General features: G+C 36.3%; 1 protein-coding gene across 7 annotated transcripts in view; it reads right to left on the bottom strand.

The window, feature by feature from the left end:
- SGCG (sarcoglycan gamma) overlaps nucleotides 1–15,634 on the bottom strand; it is a 138,815-nt gene that overhangs the window by 41,491 nt on the left and 81,690 nt on the right. For all 7 annotated transcript variants that reach the window (XM_056327444.1, XM_056327446.1, XM_056327442.1 and 4 more), the window contains 2 exons: nucleotides 10,535–10,636; nucleotides 6,879–6,966 (listed from right to left, as the gene is read on the bottom strand). In XM_056327444.1, coding sequence (XP_056183419.1) covers nucleotides 6,879–6,966; nucleotides 10,535–10,636 — 190 coding nt within the window. The remainder of the gene's footprint in view (nucleotides 1–6,878; nucleotides 6,967–10,534; nucleotides 10,637–15,634) is intronic.

Below are 15,634 nucleotides of genomic sequence, written 5' to 3'. Positions count from 1 at the left end.
TTCACAAAGATTATCATATTTGGGACAGGGTGTGCAAGTTTTGCTATGCTAAGTACCTTACTACACATGGTACATAGACATCAATGACATTTTTTTTGCTGAAGAGGACACTTTTCATTTGAGTCTAAATATTAAACTGTAGCTGTAATGACTGAATTACATTTTTCATAAATAAGTTTTCAAGGTGATATGCATAGCTAGCTTTAAATGTATATTGACTACTACTAACTTTTTTCTGCTGTTTGCTTCTTTTCAACATTGTATCCATTCAAGTACACAATGGTCTCACAAAAGACTAACAGCATATGCATTTACTATAAACAGAAACACATCTGCCATGGATTAAAACAGGAAATCAGAAAAGTGGGTTGGTTAAGAACCCGTAGGATGTTTTAGCAGCCACCTGTGATTCTCTAAATATTGCCTGATGTAAGACAACTAAATTTTACTTTTAAATAAAACTAGCACATATGTCGTGATAAGATCATATTCATTGGTACCGAAAAATTTTTAAACTTCTGGAAGTAAAAATCCTTACTTTAATCCCCTTGGAACAAATACTCTAAGTTCTTGATCATAGGAAGACTTAATCACCTCAAAAATACTTCAATGAAGTTTCTGATTTATCTTTTTGTTAATTACTCCTATGTTGTATCTTTCCTTCTTATAACCCAGCTGGACAGCAATTAAAATTGTGCAAATAATCATCTTCCTGCAGTAGAAGGATCTTCAAGAAATATGTTCTGGCTTTTATCTTAAAGATAAGAAAGAATTTATTTGGACAAAAATGGAGTTTTTAATGAAAGCCTTCTGGGAAAAATAAAGAAGGAAAAGCTAAATCATTTTACAATGTCATTAATTAAGTCAAGTTTATGCAACTGGCTTCAGGGTTTTCCCCGCAAGAATACCATCAAACTCTTCTTACATACATCACGCTTCATTAACACTGTTTTCTTCCTATTATGTCTCTGATGAAAAAATACCGTAACATGAAAAAAAATAATCAAAATGCTGATAAGAGAACCAGAAATGATCTGACATTGGAAAGCAGTAGTTTATAGATGGCAATTAATGCTAATGAAGCAATATATTAGGTAGTGACACTTATCTGTTTCCTTAGAATGTTGCTCCTGTTTGAAAAAAGAGGGGTGGGATAGCACAAATGCTCTCATTGTAACAGCTGTTCAGATTAATGTAATGGATATGAAAATAGTCTCTAGGCAGAATTCTGACTGTAATTCTGTTTTCAGACTGCATAAACCATTTTGACTTTTACCATATTCCCATGCTTTCTGAGTGGTGCCGATTTCATGTTTCAAAGTACAGACCAGCAATCTAAATAAATTCCCTCTAGCTTTAAAATACTTTGAAGTGAACCCCTGACCTGGAGCTACTGATATTACTGTTCCTTGGTGTAAATGATTGAACTAGGAGGAAGACCAGCAGCCCACTGTACTGGAATCTGTTCTCACAGACCTTGCATGATTTTGGAAGCCTTTTTCCTTTGTGGTTTATTGTTTTTTCTTCTGAAAAAGCCATATTACAGGCAGGACTTAGGGTCTTCTGTAAGTTGAAGTCTCCTTACATGATCCTTGAAAAATGGACCTTTTAAAAAACTGGCCCTACTTTTCAGTAAATATAGTTGGCAACATGTTGCTTTTCACCCACTTAATATTCGGGAATGGAACAACACTGCAAAAATTGACTGGATTATATTAATCTGCTTGTAGGCTATATATGTAAGCATATATTTACTCAGGTGAAGCATCATTTACTGTTTGATACCAATGTTGCTCTTAAGTATGTGATCACTGATTATATTGTCTATATGTTTCTTTTATATATATTATATATTCTTATCATTCTTTACTGAAAAAATTGAAAAATTTACACTAAGTTGCTCAGGGTGTAAATCAAAGGTGATACATTTCTTTTTTATCCTGCAACTGACCAAGGCTTTGACATAGTTAGAACAGGAATCTTGGAGATAACGGTTAGTAGCTTTCTTCAATTGCTTTCTTGGATTTCTTGGATTATCAAGATTGGATTATCTAGATATTTCAGTTCTGAAGGTTGATGAGCAAGCTGTGATAATGACATCTGAATCTTATTCATGATTTTAAAGACAGGAGCTGTTCCATTGAAAATACTTAACATCTGTTCTGTAGACATCCTTGCCCTGCCTATAAGCATCGCTCTCCATGGCTTTCTTAATACCCTCTGACTCTCAGTTCTGTACCTTCCCACATCTATGCCTTGCTTAGATTCCTTTCTTGCTATCTGTGGGCCAACATGATTTTTTTAAGTTCCATTTCTCCCAGAAGTATTTTCAAAGCAATCACATCCCCATGATCCCTTAACTAAAAGTCCCATTTGCTTTTTTGCTTTAAATTATTATTTTTTAATTATTTACTTGGTTTTAATATGCATTTCGGTGATATATGAGGTTTAAATGATTTTAAAGAGGAAGTCAAACAAAATGTGTATCTGTCATCCAGAGGGATACCAAAGTAAAAAGAGTAGAGCACAGAATTATCTGTTTTTTTAGTTATGAACCCTATTATTTTGAAGGTATTCTTTCCCTGGCAAGCTATTAAATGTATTTGCATTCAGTGAGGCTTCTGAAAGCAGTGTAATTATGGAACACTGTCCAAACCACAATGAAGCCTATAGTATAATATAGCCTATATAGAAGCACATATAGTGCTATAATGTCCAGATAACTCCTGCAAGAAGCATGTCACGCAGGTAAACTGGGTAGCATATAGAAATTTTAAAACAAGAGTGCTCATGGTGGAAGTTGCTTGCATTTGATGTCATTTTACTGTATCTGTGATTCATGAGGGAAACCTTTTTCATTTTTGCATAATATTTGCCTGTTGTCCTCGAGTGAGTACTTCATTGAAACTCCTCAAGTAAAGATTTGTTTCAGATCTCTCTTGTGAATTACTTCTATTAAAGACGGGGTATTTAAATCTGTCTTAGTAACATTAAAATATTTTAACAGGTCATTTAAATCCAATCTTCTATGAGTTAAAAGGTATTGTTGTTATGATCTTACAAGTGATACTGTATTATATTGTCATCTTTGGAATGATCCCAAACTTATCTATACAGCTCCTTCACAATGGCAACTACTCATATTTGTAAGATGAATAGAGTATTAAAACATAATTCCAGCATGCCGGCAACTGTGGAAGGCATTAATTCTTTAGCAAAGTCTTATGCATATGAAGTAAATCAGCCAGCCACCAATTTTTCACACTTCTTATATGGGAACATCATCTTATGCGCATGCATTTTATGACTGGCTAAGGACAATGGCTAAAAATACCGATGGTCATTTACTTTAATAGGCTATCACTTTACCCCAGCCACTGTTGTTTGACCATATATTTAGATATTAACAGAGTTCTTTATCAAGTTTTTACTGCTCTTTGAACATTTTTCTATCAGGCTAAAATTAGAATGATTTAATATTAGTAATATTTCATGTTAGTATTTACCATGGTACCAACTACACCAGACAGCACATAAGACCAATTATTAACTAATTCAATACATATAATTGCCAGTCAAAAAGATTAAACATCAAATATTTCAAATAATATGCAAATGCACTCTAGCACTTCATTTTGATGTAGTTTTGATTTTCCCAGACTCAAATCATTATTTCACCATCTTATCTAAGTACTTCTTGTAGAGCAAGCCAGAATGCTGTCAGAGAACTTCACTGCTTCAATGTTGAATGTGAAGTGGCTTTGTACACTGAACTATTTTAAAAGATTTGAGATGCAGGTCTTCCAGTCTATATTCTGCTCTTTCCTACTGGTTTCCTCATATGCTGCCTAAGCTAGATACAGCCTCTCTGCACAGCCTGACAGCCTTTTGTCTGGACAACTCTTAAGTATTTGGCTTTCCCTTAGGAAAAGGTTGAAGAGGCTTGAGATGATAGGGTACAAAAACTACTGAACGACATGTTACTGGGAATAGAGCCAGGAAAGCCAGGTGATGAAAAGCAGAGAAATAGAATTAAATTACCAATAAGAAGGGAAAATATGAAATATGGGTGATACTTGCTATAAATGATTCACCAATGATGAGACAGTTCCCATCCAGCAGAATTCTACCTGCTAAACACCACAGTCCATATTCTACAACATTTCCATTGACCCTTCTCTGTCTATCAGGTCTTCACAAAGTTTTCTTCAATCTAGATGCCTCTAGCCTTACAGAGCAGATGTTTTAAACTTTCTGTTTATTTAAGGCAGCACATGCCATCTCACTTTCTGTACAGATCTTTGTTAATGCTCTCAGAAGACTAAGGGTAACTGGGAAGGGAAAAAAAGAAAAGATGGTCTGAGATTTGTTGTTATTTTTGCCAGGCTTAATTTTCTTAAGGTAATATCTATACCCATTGGCTGGCACAATAAGTAAAGTATCTTTCATTTCAGTAAAATATATCCTTTACACTGCTTCCAGCACTGAAGCTCTCTTTGTTAACAGGAAAGATACACTATGGGTGAGTATCTGAGACTGCTCATTTATGGACCTCAGTTACAGTACAGGTGCCAAAGTCCAAATGGGCCATATCACTCTTCAGCGCTGACATTTCCCCACCCCCCCACCCCAACAATGTTTCTTAATTGTTCATGCAGAAACATTGTCTGAGAAGCAATACACCTTCCACCTGCCAAAGGTATGTTCTATTTCCAGCCTGAAATATGGAGGTGCCATATTTCCATAGGGACACAGTCCTTTAAGTGAATCATGACTATATTAAAATATGATGACAGAACGAGCAGCAGAAATGAGAGCAGCTTTTTTCACTTTCATGCAAAAGCACCCATTAACGATGGGGTGACTTGTCTGACAAGTGCCTAAACTCAATACAGGACCAAGTATTCATGAACATCTTTATAGCACACCTTTCCTATTAGCAGTTCTAGTTCATGCAGGCTGGACACAGCCTGTCAAACAATTCATCAGGCCTTTGGGCTACTGTGTAACATGATTTCACCTGTAAATTTCCCAGACTGGCAGGGATCAGGTTGGATAAATTAGGGTGGTGGTCCATGATTTGTTCTGTGGTCTGCTTTTCCCAAACGACCTCCTGAGAACTTCTCATCAGGCAAGATGGACACATGACCACAGTGCAGATACACATCTGGTCCCACGATGGGTAACCACAAACACTATGTAGCAGTCAGAATCAACAGCATACATATTGTGTCACAGAAATTTTGACCATGTGATGTGTTTGGTTTGGTCATGTGGTTACTGTATAGTTAATTATTGCAAACTGATTTAATAACTTTACTAATAATATGAAACTGTACATTTCATACCTTAATTCTTACCAAAATTATATATGGATGCAACTATCATGTTTTCATAAATACTTAGGGGCATCTTCTTAAGAGGAATTATTCAGATCTTTATCAATAGATTGAATAAAAAAAAAATAATTTGAAAACATTTAAAGGCCAAATCGTGATTAACTGTATAATTATACATCTTAAGTGGAAAAGCAGGCTCCTTTGTAAGTTTTAAATTACATATTTTATCTGAAGTTTGTTTGAAAACAGTGAGGCTTGCAAAATGTTCAATAAATTGATATAATTCTTCAAACAGGAATTGCCACAGAAGTTACACAGTCTCATCAGCATGGAAAAGCTGCTCATGAATGCTCATCTGGGTCCCAGTCTAGTAAACTATTTAAGCATATCATGTTAGTCATACAGTTAAATAAGGAGAAATTTATGCTTTGCTGCATGAGGTTCTTAGAAGACACAAGTTAATTAATTGTTACATTTTCCTCCAAAGTCAATAGAAGTTGAAAAATATTAACAAAACTAAGAAAAGTTCCATTGTGTCTGACCCATATTGTTGCAATTATTGCCTGAAAAATACGATTTAAAAAGTTAAGGTCTGCTCATTCTTGCTGCCAAGATCTATCACCAACACGTAGCTAGACCTATTGATTTAACTTAGTATACCAAGGTATCTTATTGCTACCAAATATAGTAAAACATGTACATTTCCAAGTTGTGAACTGGCATTTTCTTTTAGGACATCTGCTTCAATGTATTTCTCTCTGGAATACTAGGAAATTGAGAGAGACATAGCTGTATTCTGTTGCATTTTCTTTCTATGATTTGCAACTACCAACAGACATTTACACAAGAAAGAGTAACTTCTGCAGTGACCTTTCTTGCATAACTGCAATAAAGAAGTGCTTCAAATATTTGAATTTGAATCTCCACCTATCTCCTATGAAGACAGGCTAAGAAAGTTGGGGTGGTTCAGCATGGAGAACAGAAGGCTCTGGGGACACCTTAGAGCAGCCTTCCAGCACCTAAAGGAGCCTACAGGAAAGCTGGAGAGGGACTTTTTACAGTGGCATGTAGTGATGGGAGAAGGGGGAATGGCTTTAAACTGAAAGAGGGCAGATTTAGGTTAGATATTGGGAAGAAATTCTTTCCTGCGAGGGCGGTGAGACACTGGCACAGGTTGCCCAGAGCAGCTGTGGCTGCCCCATCCCTGGCAGTGCTCAAGGCCAGGCTGGATGGGGCTGTGAGCAGCCTGGTCTGGTGGGAGGTGTCCCTGCCCATGGCAGGGGGGGTGGGACTAGGTGATCTGGAAGGTCCCTTCCAACCCAAACCATTCTATGATTCTATGATTTACAGAATTAACGCTTAACTGAGAAATTGAAAAGATACTGTTGGCGTTTACTGAGTGGCAGCTAGACTTTTCAAGTATTACCATAATAGTAAAAAATAATCACATATTTAGTGCTTTATTTCTTCAAAGTGCCTTTCAAATATTCATTACAATGTTTCCAAAACAGTGAAAAAGGAAAAATCATTTAGACTTACCAACATTTAATCTGCCTGTGACTTCCCCATTTGAATTGCGAGCATTCACAGTCACATTGTGAGTAGACTGGAGAAGCAGTGATGAGTCCTGAAGTATGGAGAAAGAAAAAAAAAAAAAAAAGAGTAGATTCAGCAGAATAATTAGAAATGTTAACAATTTTCAAAATTTATTCTAGTTATTACATTAAACTCAGTCACTGAAAGAGCTTTGCAGCTACAAAACCATACACAGGTGTTATCAAATAATCTGGGCATATATTTTTGATTACTTTCACTATATGAGATTTAAAAGAAGAAAAAAGTTATAGAGAATACTTCAGGTGAACAAAATCTGTGTTACTGGCCCAATGAACATGGTTGCTAACATTTTATCTTTTGGAAAAAAAAGCTTAAGTACTAGATTTACTACATTTCAATACATAATCAAGACTCCTACAGGACAGCCATTTAACTGAAGTGTGAGTACCCCAGTCTGCAAATTTATACTGTCATATTAACTTGGTGAGAAACATGCATATGCATTCTGCTTCCTCAGTGGTCCGTGCAGCCTGTAAGCTTTGGCTTGATTTTGGCACCTAGCACTGACTCTCCTGGTAAGGAAACTCACAGTGGGTGATGGAAAAAGTGGCAGGTTGGCTAGCTCAAAGCTGACTGTAATAGATGACAGTACAGATAAGAGTGTCAGTCTAAATTAAATCATCTCCTTGTCCACCACTCAGAAAGATGACAGAAGTCTATCAGCAGATTGAACAGCATCACCTGCGTGTCCACATCCCTGCATCATGATTTGAGCCTAATACACCCTATGCTGTTCCATATCTGGTGTCCCAGTATACAAAATCACATCTGAAGGTCACAAAGCAATGGCACTCATGCTCAGTTTAACTCTCCTCACAAGCTGCATCACAGCTGGGACATTTGCAGAGCAATCAGTCTCATGCCTATCCATCATTGTGTGCTACTTATGGAAGCTAGAGCATGCCAAGCAGGTGTAATTGGTATCTTTATTCATCCCTACCACACCACACCACAATCCAGACTAGCTATGGTAGGCAATTCAAACTTTCATGTCATTCTTAAGACTGCAGCCAGTGCGGAATTACTTTACCAAAACATCCCCTTGTGTTAACTCACGGCTTGGTGTTGTGCTTGTTGAACTACTCCCATCATTTCCATAACTTATTCCCAAATGTTCCACTCATACTCTACACTTCAGGCCCGTTGGAGCCTCCTCAACCTTCTCCTTGTCTTGACGAGCAGACAAGTAATTGTTTTGAAAGACCCTGCTGCCCACTGTGCCCCATCAGACTAGGCATGGACAATTAGTATGAACTGGAAAAAGAAGGTCAACAAAGATCAGGTAAATATATTACGTTTAAGTACATGTGCTAAATGACTCACAAATCTGGGCATTTTTGTTACACTTATTTGACAGCTGCTGGTTGATCTAAAAAATAAGTTAGTAATTTGTAGTATCAAAAGTAAGTGCAAATCAACTGTTTTCTAGACCTGTGGCTTCCACACGTGTATTGTTGACTAATTAGAATCTAGTAACACATTGATAAATGCTCATCTTTTATCTTTCTATGAATATCTATTAGCTAAGATGCAGCGGTGTTGCCCACAACTCTTGTGTCAGGCTCATAATGAAGCCATAAACTTGTAATAGGCTCCAGAGATGATGCACAGCAAGTAGATTTTCTGCTACATACTTTCTTAGCACTTTGGAGAACTCATTAGGTGAGAAAAGCTGTTAGGATACTGCAAGGAGAAAACTATTAAGGCAAGGGAGAAAGCTGATATGATAGCTGTGAGTGGCCCAATTCTCTAACAAACAAATTTGGAAAAAGAAATCATAACAAATAAGCAACTTTATGAGAACAAATATAAAGATGGCACTCAGGAGATCAAACTATAGCCAACTAAGCCTCCAGAGAGTTCAAATATTTTAAAAAGCAAGCAAACATACAAACAAACCCCGTCTAATAAATTATCAGTTCATAGGGGGCAGAGACATGCCATAGCCTGAAGGCTCTAATTAATGCATCCTACTAATGATCATGATGGGTCATTAAACAGCTAAGCTTATATTAGATACTGCCACACCTCTTTTATCCTATACTGTACTAAATGTATTAAGAGCTGGAAGGAATATTAAAAGAGCACGAACGGTAGTTTAACACTGCATAACGATTTTTGGGGGCAGAGGGAGTTCTTCAGTATTAGCTATTCTGGTCTTAAAAAGTTACATGTCTTATTGGATAAACACCCTTAAGGGAAATTCATTTAAGCACATAAATAGTTCTCCCACTGCCTATGAGGCAGAAGAGAATACAGCATAAGAAATAAAATGGAAATATAGATTTACTAATGGAATTTCACCCTCTAAGTAAGAGCTGTTCTGCTACTGGAAATACCTGTTGCAGAAAGAAAAAGAAAGGCTTAACAGACATCAAATATGTTGGCATTGCTTAAATTTCAGTAATCGAGCATTTTAGCAACCTCATTCTGATAAATCTATCTATATTTTCTCTTGCTATAGTGATACAAACACCAACTTTTCCCCTAGGTTCAGAAAAGTCTCATAGCTGGCTATCTCTTCTTGTTGAGGAAGATTATATGCTTGAAGTAATGAAAGAGCTATATTTGGCTTTCACTATCATTGAATACTTTATTCAGTGAAATGTCCCACTGGTTGATGACAATGTTCCTAAAACATGGCTTTATTTTGTGAGCATTTGGATTACAGATGATAGTTTTGAAAAATATTCATTTTGTTGGCCAGAAACAGATATTGCTCTACAAAAAAATTTACTGGAACAAGTTTCAGAGTTCACCTGGATATTTAAAAACCAATGCAGATTCTTTCTTCCTTCGTCTAAACCCAGTACTTCAATAAAAATTTTTCATACCATTTCCATTCTCAGTGCCATTTTAAATTCAACCTGCTTGATATTTTCTTTGACCAAGTATTTTATTCCTTTTTTATCTCAATAATAACAAAATTTTCTGCCTATGTAAAAAAGATTAAATCCTAAATCTTTTAATTTAGTCTTGCAGACTTTATATACATAAGTATATAAAGATATCATGTATTTAATATTGTTGCCCTAAAAGTGACAAAACCCGAACTTATTAGAGAAATTGTAACTTTTCCGATAGGATCCACTAGTTTTAGAAATACTGAAACCAATCTGTAATGGATGGATAAACAAAACAATCAGTTTCACAGGGAAGCCTGCATCAAAAAATAATCTCGCTAAAAATAATTTTAAAATTCTGACATACTCTTAAAATTTCAGCATTACTTACACACACTGACCTTTGTAACTCCTTTTTGAGCTACTTTTTATCATATGCCTAGGAGAAAAATGTTAATTCTACCACAACATCAGAACATTGACCTTGCAGCTTCTAAAGCATGCAAAAAACCATCTGCATGCACATACACCCCCCCCCATATTTCCATGACACACACACACATTTCCATGACACACACACCCACACAGACAACCTCCCCACACCCACACACCCCCCACATGCCCAAACCCACACCCACACATACTTCCATGACAGATGCCTGGACTTTGCCTAAATTAAACTGTTCATAAGTGCATTAATATTTCTTCAGCATTATTGAAAGACTATCTGCTTACCACTCGAGAATGGATTTCTTTGGCATAAAGAGGGAATAAGAATTCTGATTCCCCTTCCAGACGAAGGCCTTCTTTAGTAACACGCAGGTGTCCCATTCCAGTCTGAGGAGAAGATGCAAGAGTTATACGTATTTCGTTATTGTTGTTGTATTTTTTTTGTTCTTCTCATAAACTCAAAAATTTGCAGAGCTGCCTGCCTCTAGTCTATTGATAAAGATACCTATACTAATGCATTTAAAATTTTGAGAATTTGCCATTTCTTGCAGGAGTACGTTTCTTTAAGAAATTATAGCTTTTAAGAAAAATTTATAAAGGTCGGTTTTGGGGTTTTGTTGAAGAAAAAATACAGTATTACAGCCATTAAATTAAAAAGAAGTGCATTTATATTGGCTGCGTTGAAATAGACTTTGTACTTGCCTTCTAAAAATGCCATGAACAATAAAATTTTACACGAGTACTCACATAAAACAAACCTTAAGTTAACACCTCAAGGTTTATTCTATTAATAATGTATTTTACAAGGAATGTAATAATTCTAACTGTATTGAAGCGACAAAGAGGGATTTTTATTTGCTTCCATTTTCAGTAATTACTTCTTTTTAATTAATTTTTCATTCCTTGGTTTATTTTTTTTTTCTGCTCTAATTGTAGGTCAAGGCTCTAAGTCTCACACTATCATCTTCTTCTCTCTTTATCACCTGCTTGTCAGTTTTTGTACCTTCCTCATTCTTAAACACTCCCTCCCAAATTTAGCCCAGTTGTGCTCTTCCAGCACATATCTTATTTCATTCTTTTTCCTTACTTTTATGATTATCATAGAATTGATAATGTGAAAAATGATTGAGGAATTACTTCAGTAAATACTGTTGACGACTTGCAAGCTTCAGCCACAAGGTATTTCACTGGTATTTAGCTAATTTGTAAAGGATTCACCACTCACTCTACCATAAAAAGTGAGAGAAAACTTTGCAAAAAATTTGCAGACTTACAGTTCAGCCACATGTGAAAATATTTCAGGTCAACTGCTTTAAACTACAGGGAGTAGGTGGAAGGGCTAAATAAAAAACAATAAATCCAAAAAGTATTTCCACTCCAAGTATTTTTCAGGTTGTCTCCACATAAGCAGAGAAGAGATATATGACAGGCCACTGATGATGATACATCAATAACCTGTTCATCTAATGAATTATGCCTACCAATGATAAAAGTTAAAACTTTAAGAGATTGCCATTGTTTTCAAATATTCTACGTTCTGACAAATGAGTTTATGTATTTATCTCTATATAAAAAATGCTAAATAATGTCTAACTAGCCTTCAATGAAAAACTGCAGCTATTTGAACAGGCTTTAAGAGAGACAAAGAAACAAGCTTTGTTAATTCCATAAGGTAAGAAATACTAATGTCAGCAGTTCATTCCACTGGAGAGCACAACTACGATTCCTCCTCAGCAAGGATTTATTTCAGGAGAGAGGCTTTTAGAGTAGCTATTTATGGAATATGTTACTCGGGGTCAAATATTTTACTGCTTTGAAATATATAATGTACTGACTTTTCTCAGTGGAAGCAGACACAATTTTTAAATGCTACACCATTGCAAAGCTTTTAAAAAGTACCTGGTATATACTGATACATCTCATGAGGCAAAACTAAAAAAATACCTGTGATGAGTCCCCTACGGATTTCACAATCACAATTCCTAGCCAGCATGGAGTAATTTAGAAAGATGTTTTTCTAGTGAAAACCATGGATATTTTTTTCTAATTTGTAATACAAAACAGAGATCACTTCAACACTCTAAAAACACACAAGTTTTAAGACAAACACTTTAGAAAAACATGACATGAAATGTCAGGATATTCTAAAGAAATACCACTATGAAATGGCTTTCGTTTAACTAATTTTAGGGTCTTGTTATTTGCTCTGATCTCATGCCTTTTCCCATCAGGTGAAAATAGAATATATTAGACATCAGGTTTAAACAGTTTGCATATTTTTCTGGAATATAAAGAACTAAATAAACAGTGTATTATAGAGCAAGTATTAAAAATGACATTGACAAATCTGAAATTTAAGAAGGCAGAGGAAGAAGTAGCAATTAATTCTTGCTCTGAAGCTGATGGGGAAAATTAACAAACTCCTGGGTGGCAATCTCCATCCTGCCTTTGGCTTTGCCAGGAAGAAATGTTTAGCAGAGAAAAAAACACGCTATAATGACGTTGAAAAAGAAGATTATGCAATTTACTCAGCACAGCCTTTCTAATGGATTCAGATTTTTCAGCAATGATTATTCTAAAAATGCTATATAGACAAAGGAATGTCTTTGACATCAGGAATAATATGCCATATGACAAAACTTAGCAATTAACTTATCTATACGTTCTTATTTTTCAGTAAATCCAGTCATATCACTCAGGATTACTTTGTACGTCTTCAAGTATGTCCTATTTTTGTCATCAGATTTTTCATTTAAGCATTGACACAAAGCTCACATTCTCACATATTTGAATGAGAGCCTCTTATCCATTCTCATTGACCACTGGGACGTGCAAAAACACACGGAAATTTAGACTTGGTTTACCTGCATAAGTGACTATCTGTGATGACTAACAGATAAAGTCTATAACATGCATGAGAACAAGAAAAATGTGGATTTCATATAATGATCCTCACTTCTATTACCTTTGTGACTAAACAATTATTATTTCCTTAGCATCTCAAGATTGTAAAAGTACTGAGTTATGCAGTGCTGTGATATGAGGAAATTCTATTATGCCCCTTTTATAATTGGCAAATTGAAGTTACGTGGAATATAAGAGAGGGATTTAGGATAAACAACCACCCTAATGCACTGAGATCCAATGAGAAGTTCCATGAAACAGAAGAGTATAATAGTTACACATAATCTCTTGACAACCACTCTGCTTCTTACATTACCAGTTAGGAGAAGGCAGTTATTATTTACTGAGTATTGTGACTTCCTCAGTGATGAACAACCTTGATGCTTTCAGTTTCAAGGTTTTGATTCCATTCCTATTCAAATCATTGAATTAAAATATTTCTATTATTTCTATTGACTTGGGGAAAGTGTCCAGGTATCAGTTAGATGTGGATTTTGATGCAGTTATACAATAAGCTATTGATTGTGTGTGTGGGAAGTGCTTCACTGAACATAGATATATGGCAAGTTTGGATTCTTGTTATCCTGATGTTGGTGACTGTCACTGCTTGAGTGTACTGGCCCTGAGCTATAACACATTATTGTGCATATAGCTTTGAGACTCGTTTTCTAATTACTCTCAGCCCTCAGTGAGGCAGGGACCGAGCTGTATAGAAGAGGAGGATGAAATGGTACCTCTGTAGACACTAAGCAGATTTTGCTATTGCTGCAGGGAGTTGACTGGCATGGAAACTGCTGGCAGCTGCCAAACCCTTATGCATCAAAGATGCAATTTAGCATCAGTGTTCACAAAGGTGTGACCAGTCTTCATTTCAAAACTGCTATGCATATTCTAATTGGAGTAACAGGATGTCTTCAACCGCACTAAAAGCATTTTTCATCATTTGAATATGCTCCCGAGGACCTAAGTGCTTGTAGAAACAGAGACAAGGCCTTCTACAAAAAAATCCAGCTGAGAGTGTGTTCAAGCCTCATTAAAGCTCAACAAAACTGAATTGCTTATACAGGGGTACTCCAAACAACCTGAAATGAGTAGCCACCACTACCAGAATCCTAGGTAAGACTCACTGTGCTATGGAGCATCTGGATGGGAGGAGTGTCTTGGGTGGGTTATCATTCTTTTCGACACAACAAATATAAAATATTTTTCCTCCGAAATAATGGGAAGCAGTTCCGTCCTCCACAAAGCCAGCAGAGGAGTGCAGTACGTCCACAAGCCATGGAAAGGCCCTAAAGTTTCTTTCAAAGGACTGTAGAAGGACTAAGTCTTTCTTCAGGACCAAAAAGTTCCAAAAGCCATACTGATGGCTCTGGTGGTATGGCCACCTTCTTCTGGCTATGAATATCTGTGTCAAAGAAAAGGGAGAAATGACTGGATAAAAGCAAGTTTAACAGCATCGGTATGGCTAGTGCTAAAGGCCTGTCTTGTTAAAACAGGATGCAAGAACTTTCCCTCTTTCACCTGTTGTTATAGTGGGACCTGCTGCACTGGCCATGAAAGTCACGTGGAAGGAGATGCACAGTGCCGTAGGACTACTAGGTGTGGAAAGAAGATGTAGCTCTAGGGCTTTTGCACTCACAGCAACTTGCCCTCAGGTAGTTGAGCATCATGCTGTCTATGGATTATGGAGTCAAAACAGCATCAGATAATATTTTTGGGACTTATTTCCCAAGCCAATATAATAATGTAGAGGTCTGCTGCTGTAGGCATGTGGCTTTAAAAACAAGGATGAGGCATGAGGAACATTCATTCTGTTTACAAATAGTATTTCTAGTCACCTCAATTCAACCAGTAACTGTAACTTACGTTTTCCTGTCAATATAGAAACTGAAACACATGGGGGCTGACTATATTGGGTCAACCACTCTTCATATAATTTCATATAATTTCTTATAATTTCGTATAATCTCATATCATATCATCACTATTGCTGCACCTTCTGACTTCACTTCAACTGCAGTCCTCAGACTCCTCTGGACAACAGAAATCAAACTTCTGGTCTATGTATCAGCTAATAGCTGCACAGGAAGATGTCTATTTTCCTCTTCTGGGTAGAGATCAAATACTGGAAAGATAGGCATATCCATATATTCCCATGGTTACAACAAAAAGATCTCCAAGTTGATTCAAACACTAGCTTTAACACACACTCAATTCAAATCAAGTGGCTCCTCTCTCAGGAGTTAACAGCATGTTTAATTTGTAGTATCTGCTCCTTGAATATTCAAATTTTCCAAATATTAAAAATCCACACATGCTGTAGTTGCTGATTGGAACTGATAACGATATTAACTTCAGACTAGAGAGGGTGCAGCCTTTCCATTCAGGTAACGCCTTTTCTTACTTACAGGATACTTACATCCTACTTCTAGGCCAGCCCAGGGAAAGACCTTGGCAAGTTCAGACCAAGACATCATTTGT

The sequence above is a fragment of the Falco biarmicus genome, chromosome 2 (genome assembly GCF_023638135.1).
Source record: "Falco biarmicus isolate bFalBia1 chromosome 2, bFalBia1.pri, whole genome shotgun sequence".
Taxonomy (NCBI): domain Eukaryota; kingdom Metazoa; phylum Chordata; class Aves; order Falconiformes; family Falconidae; genus Falco; species Falco biarmicus.
Note: the sequence above shows the minus strand (reverse complement) of the source record. Positions and strands in the feature narration are given on the sequence as shown.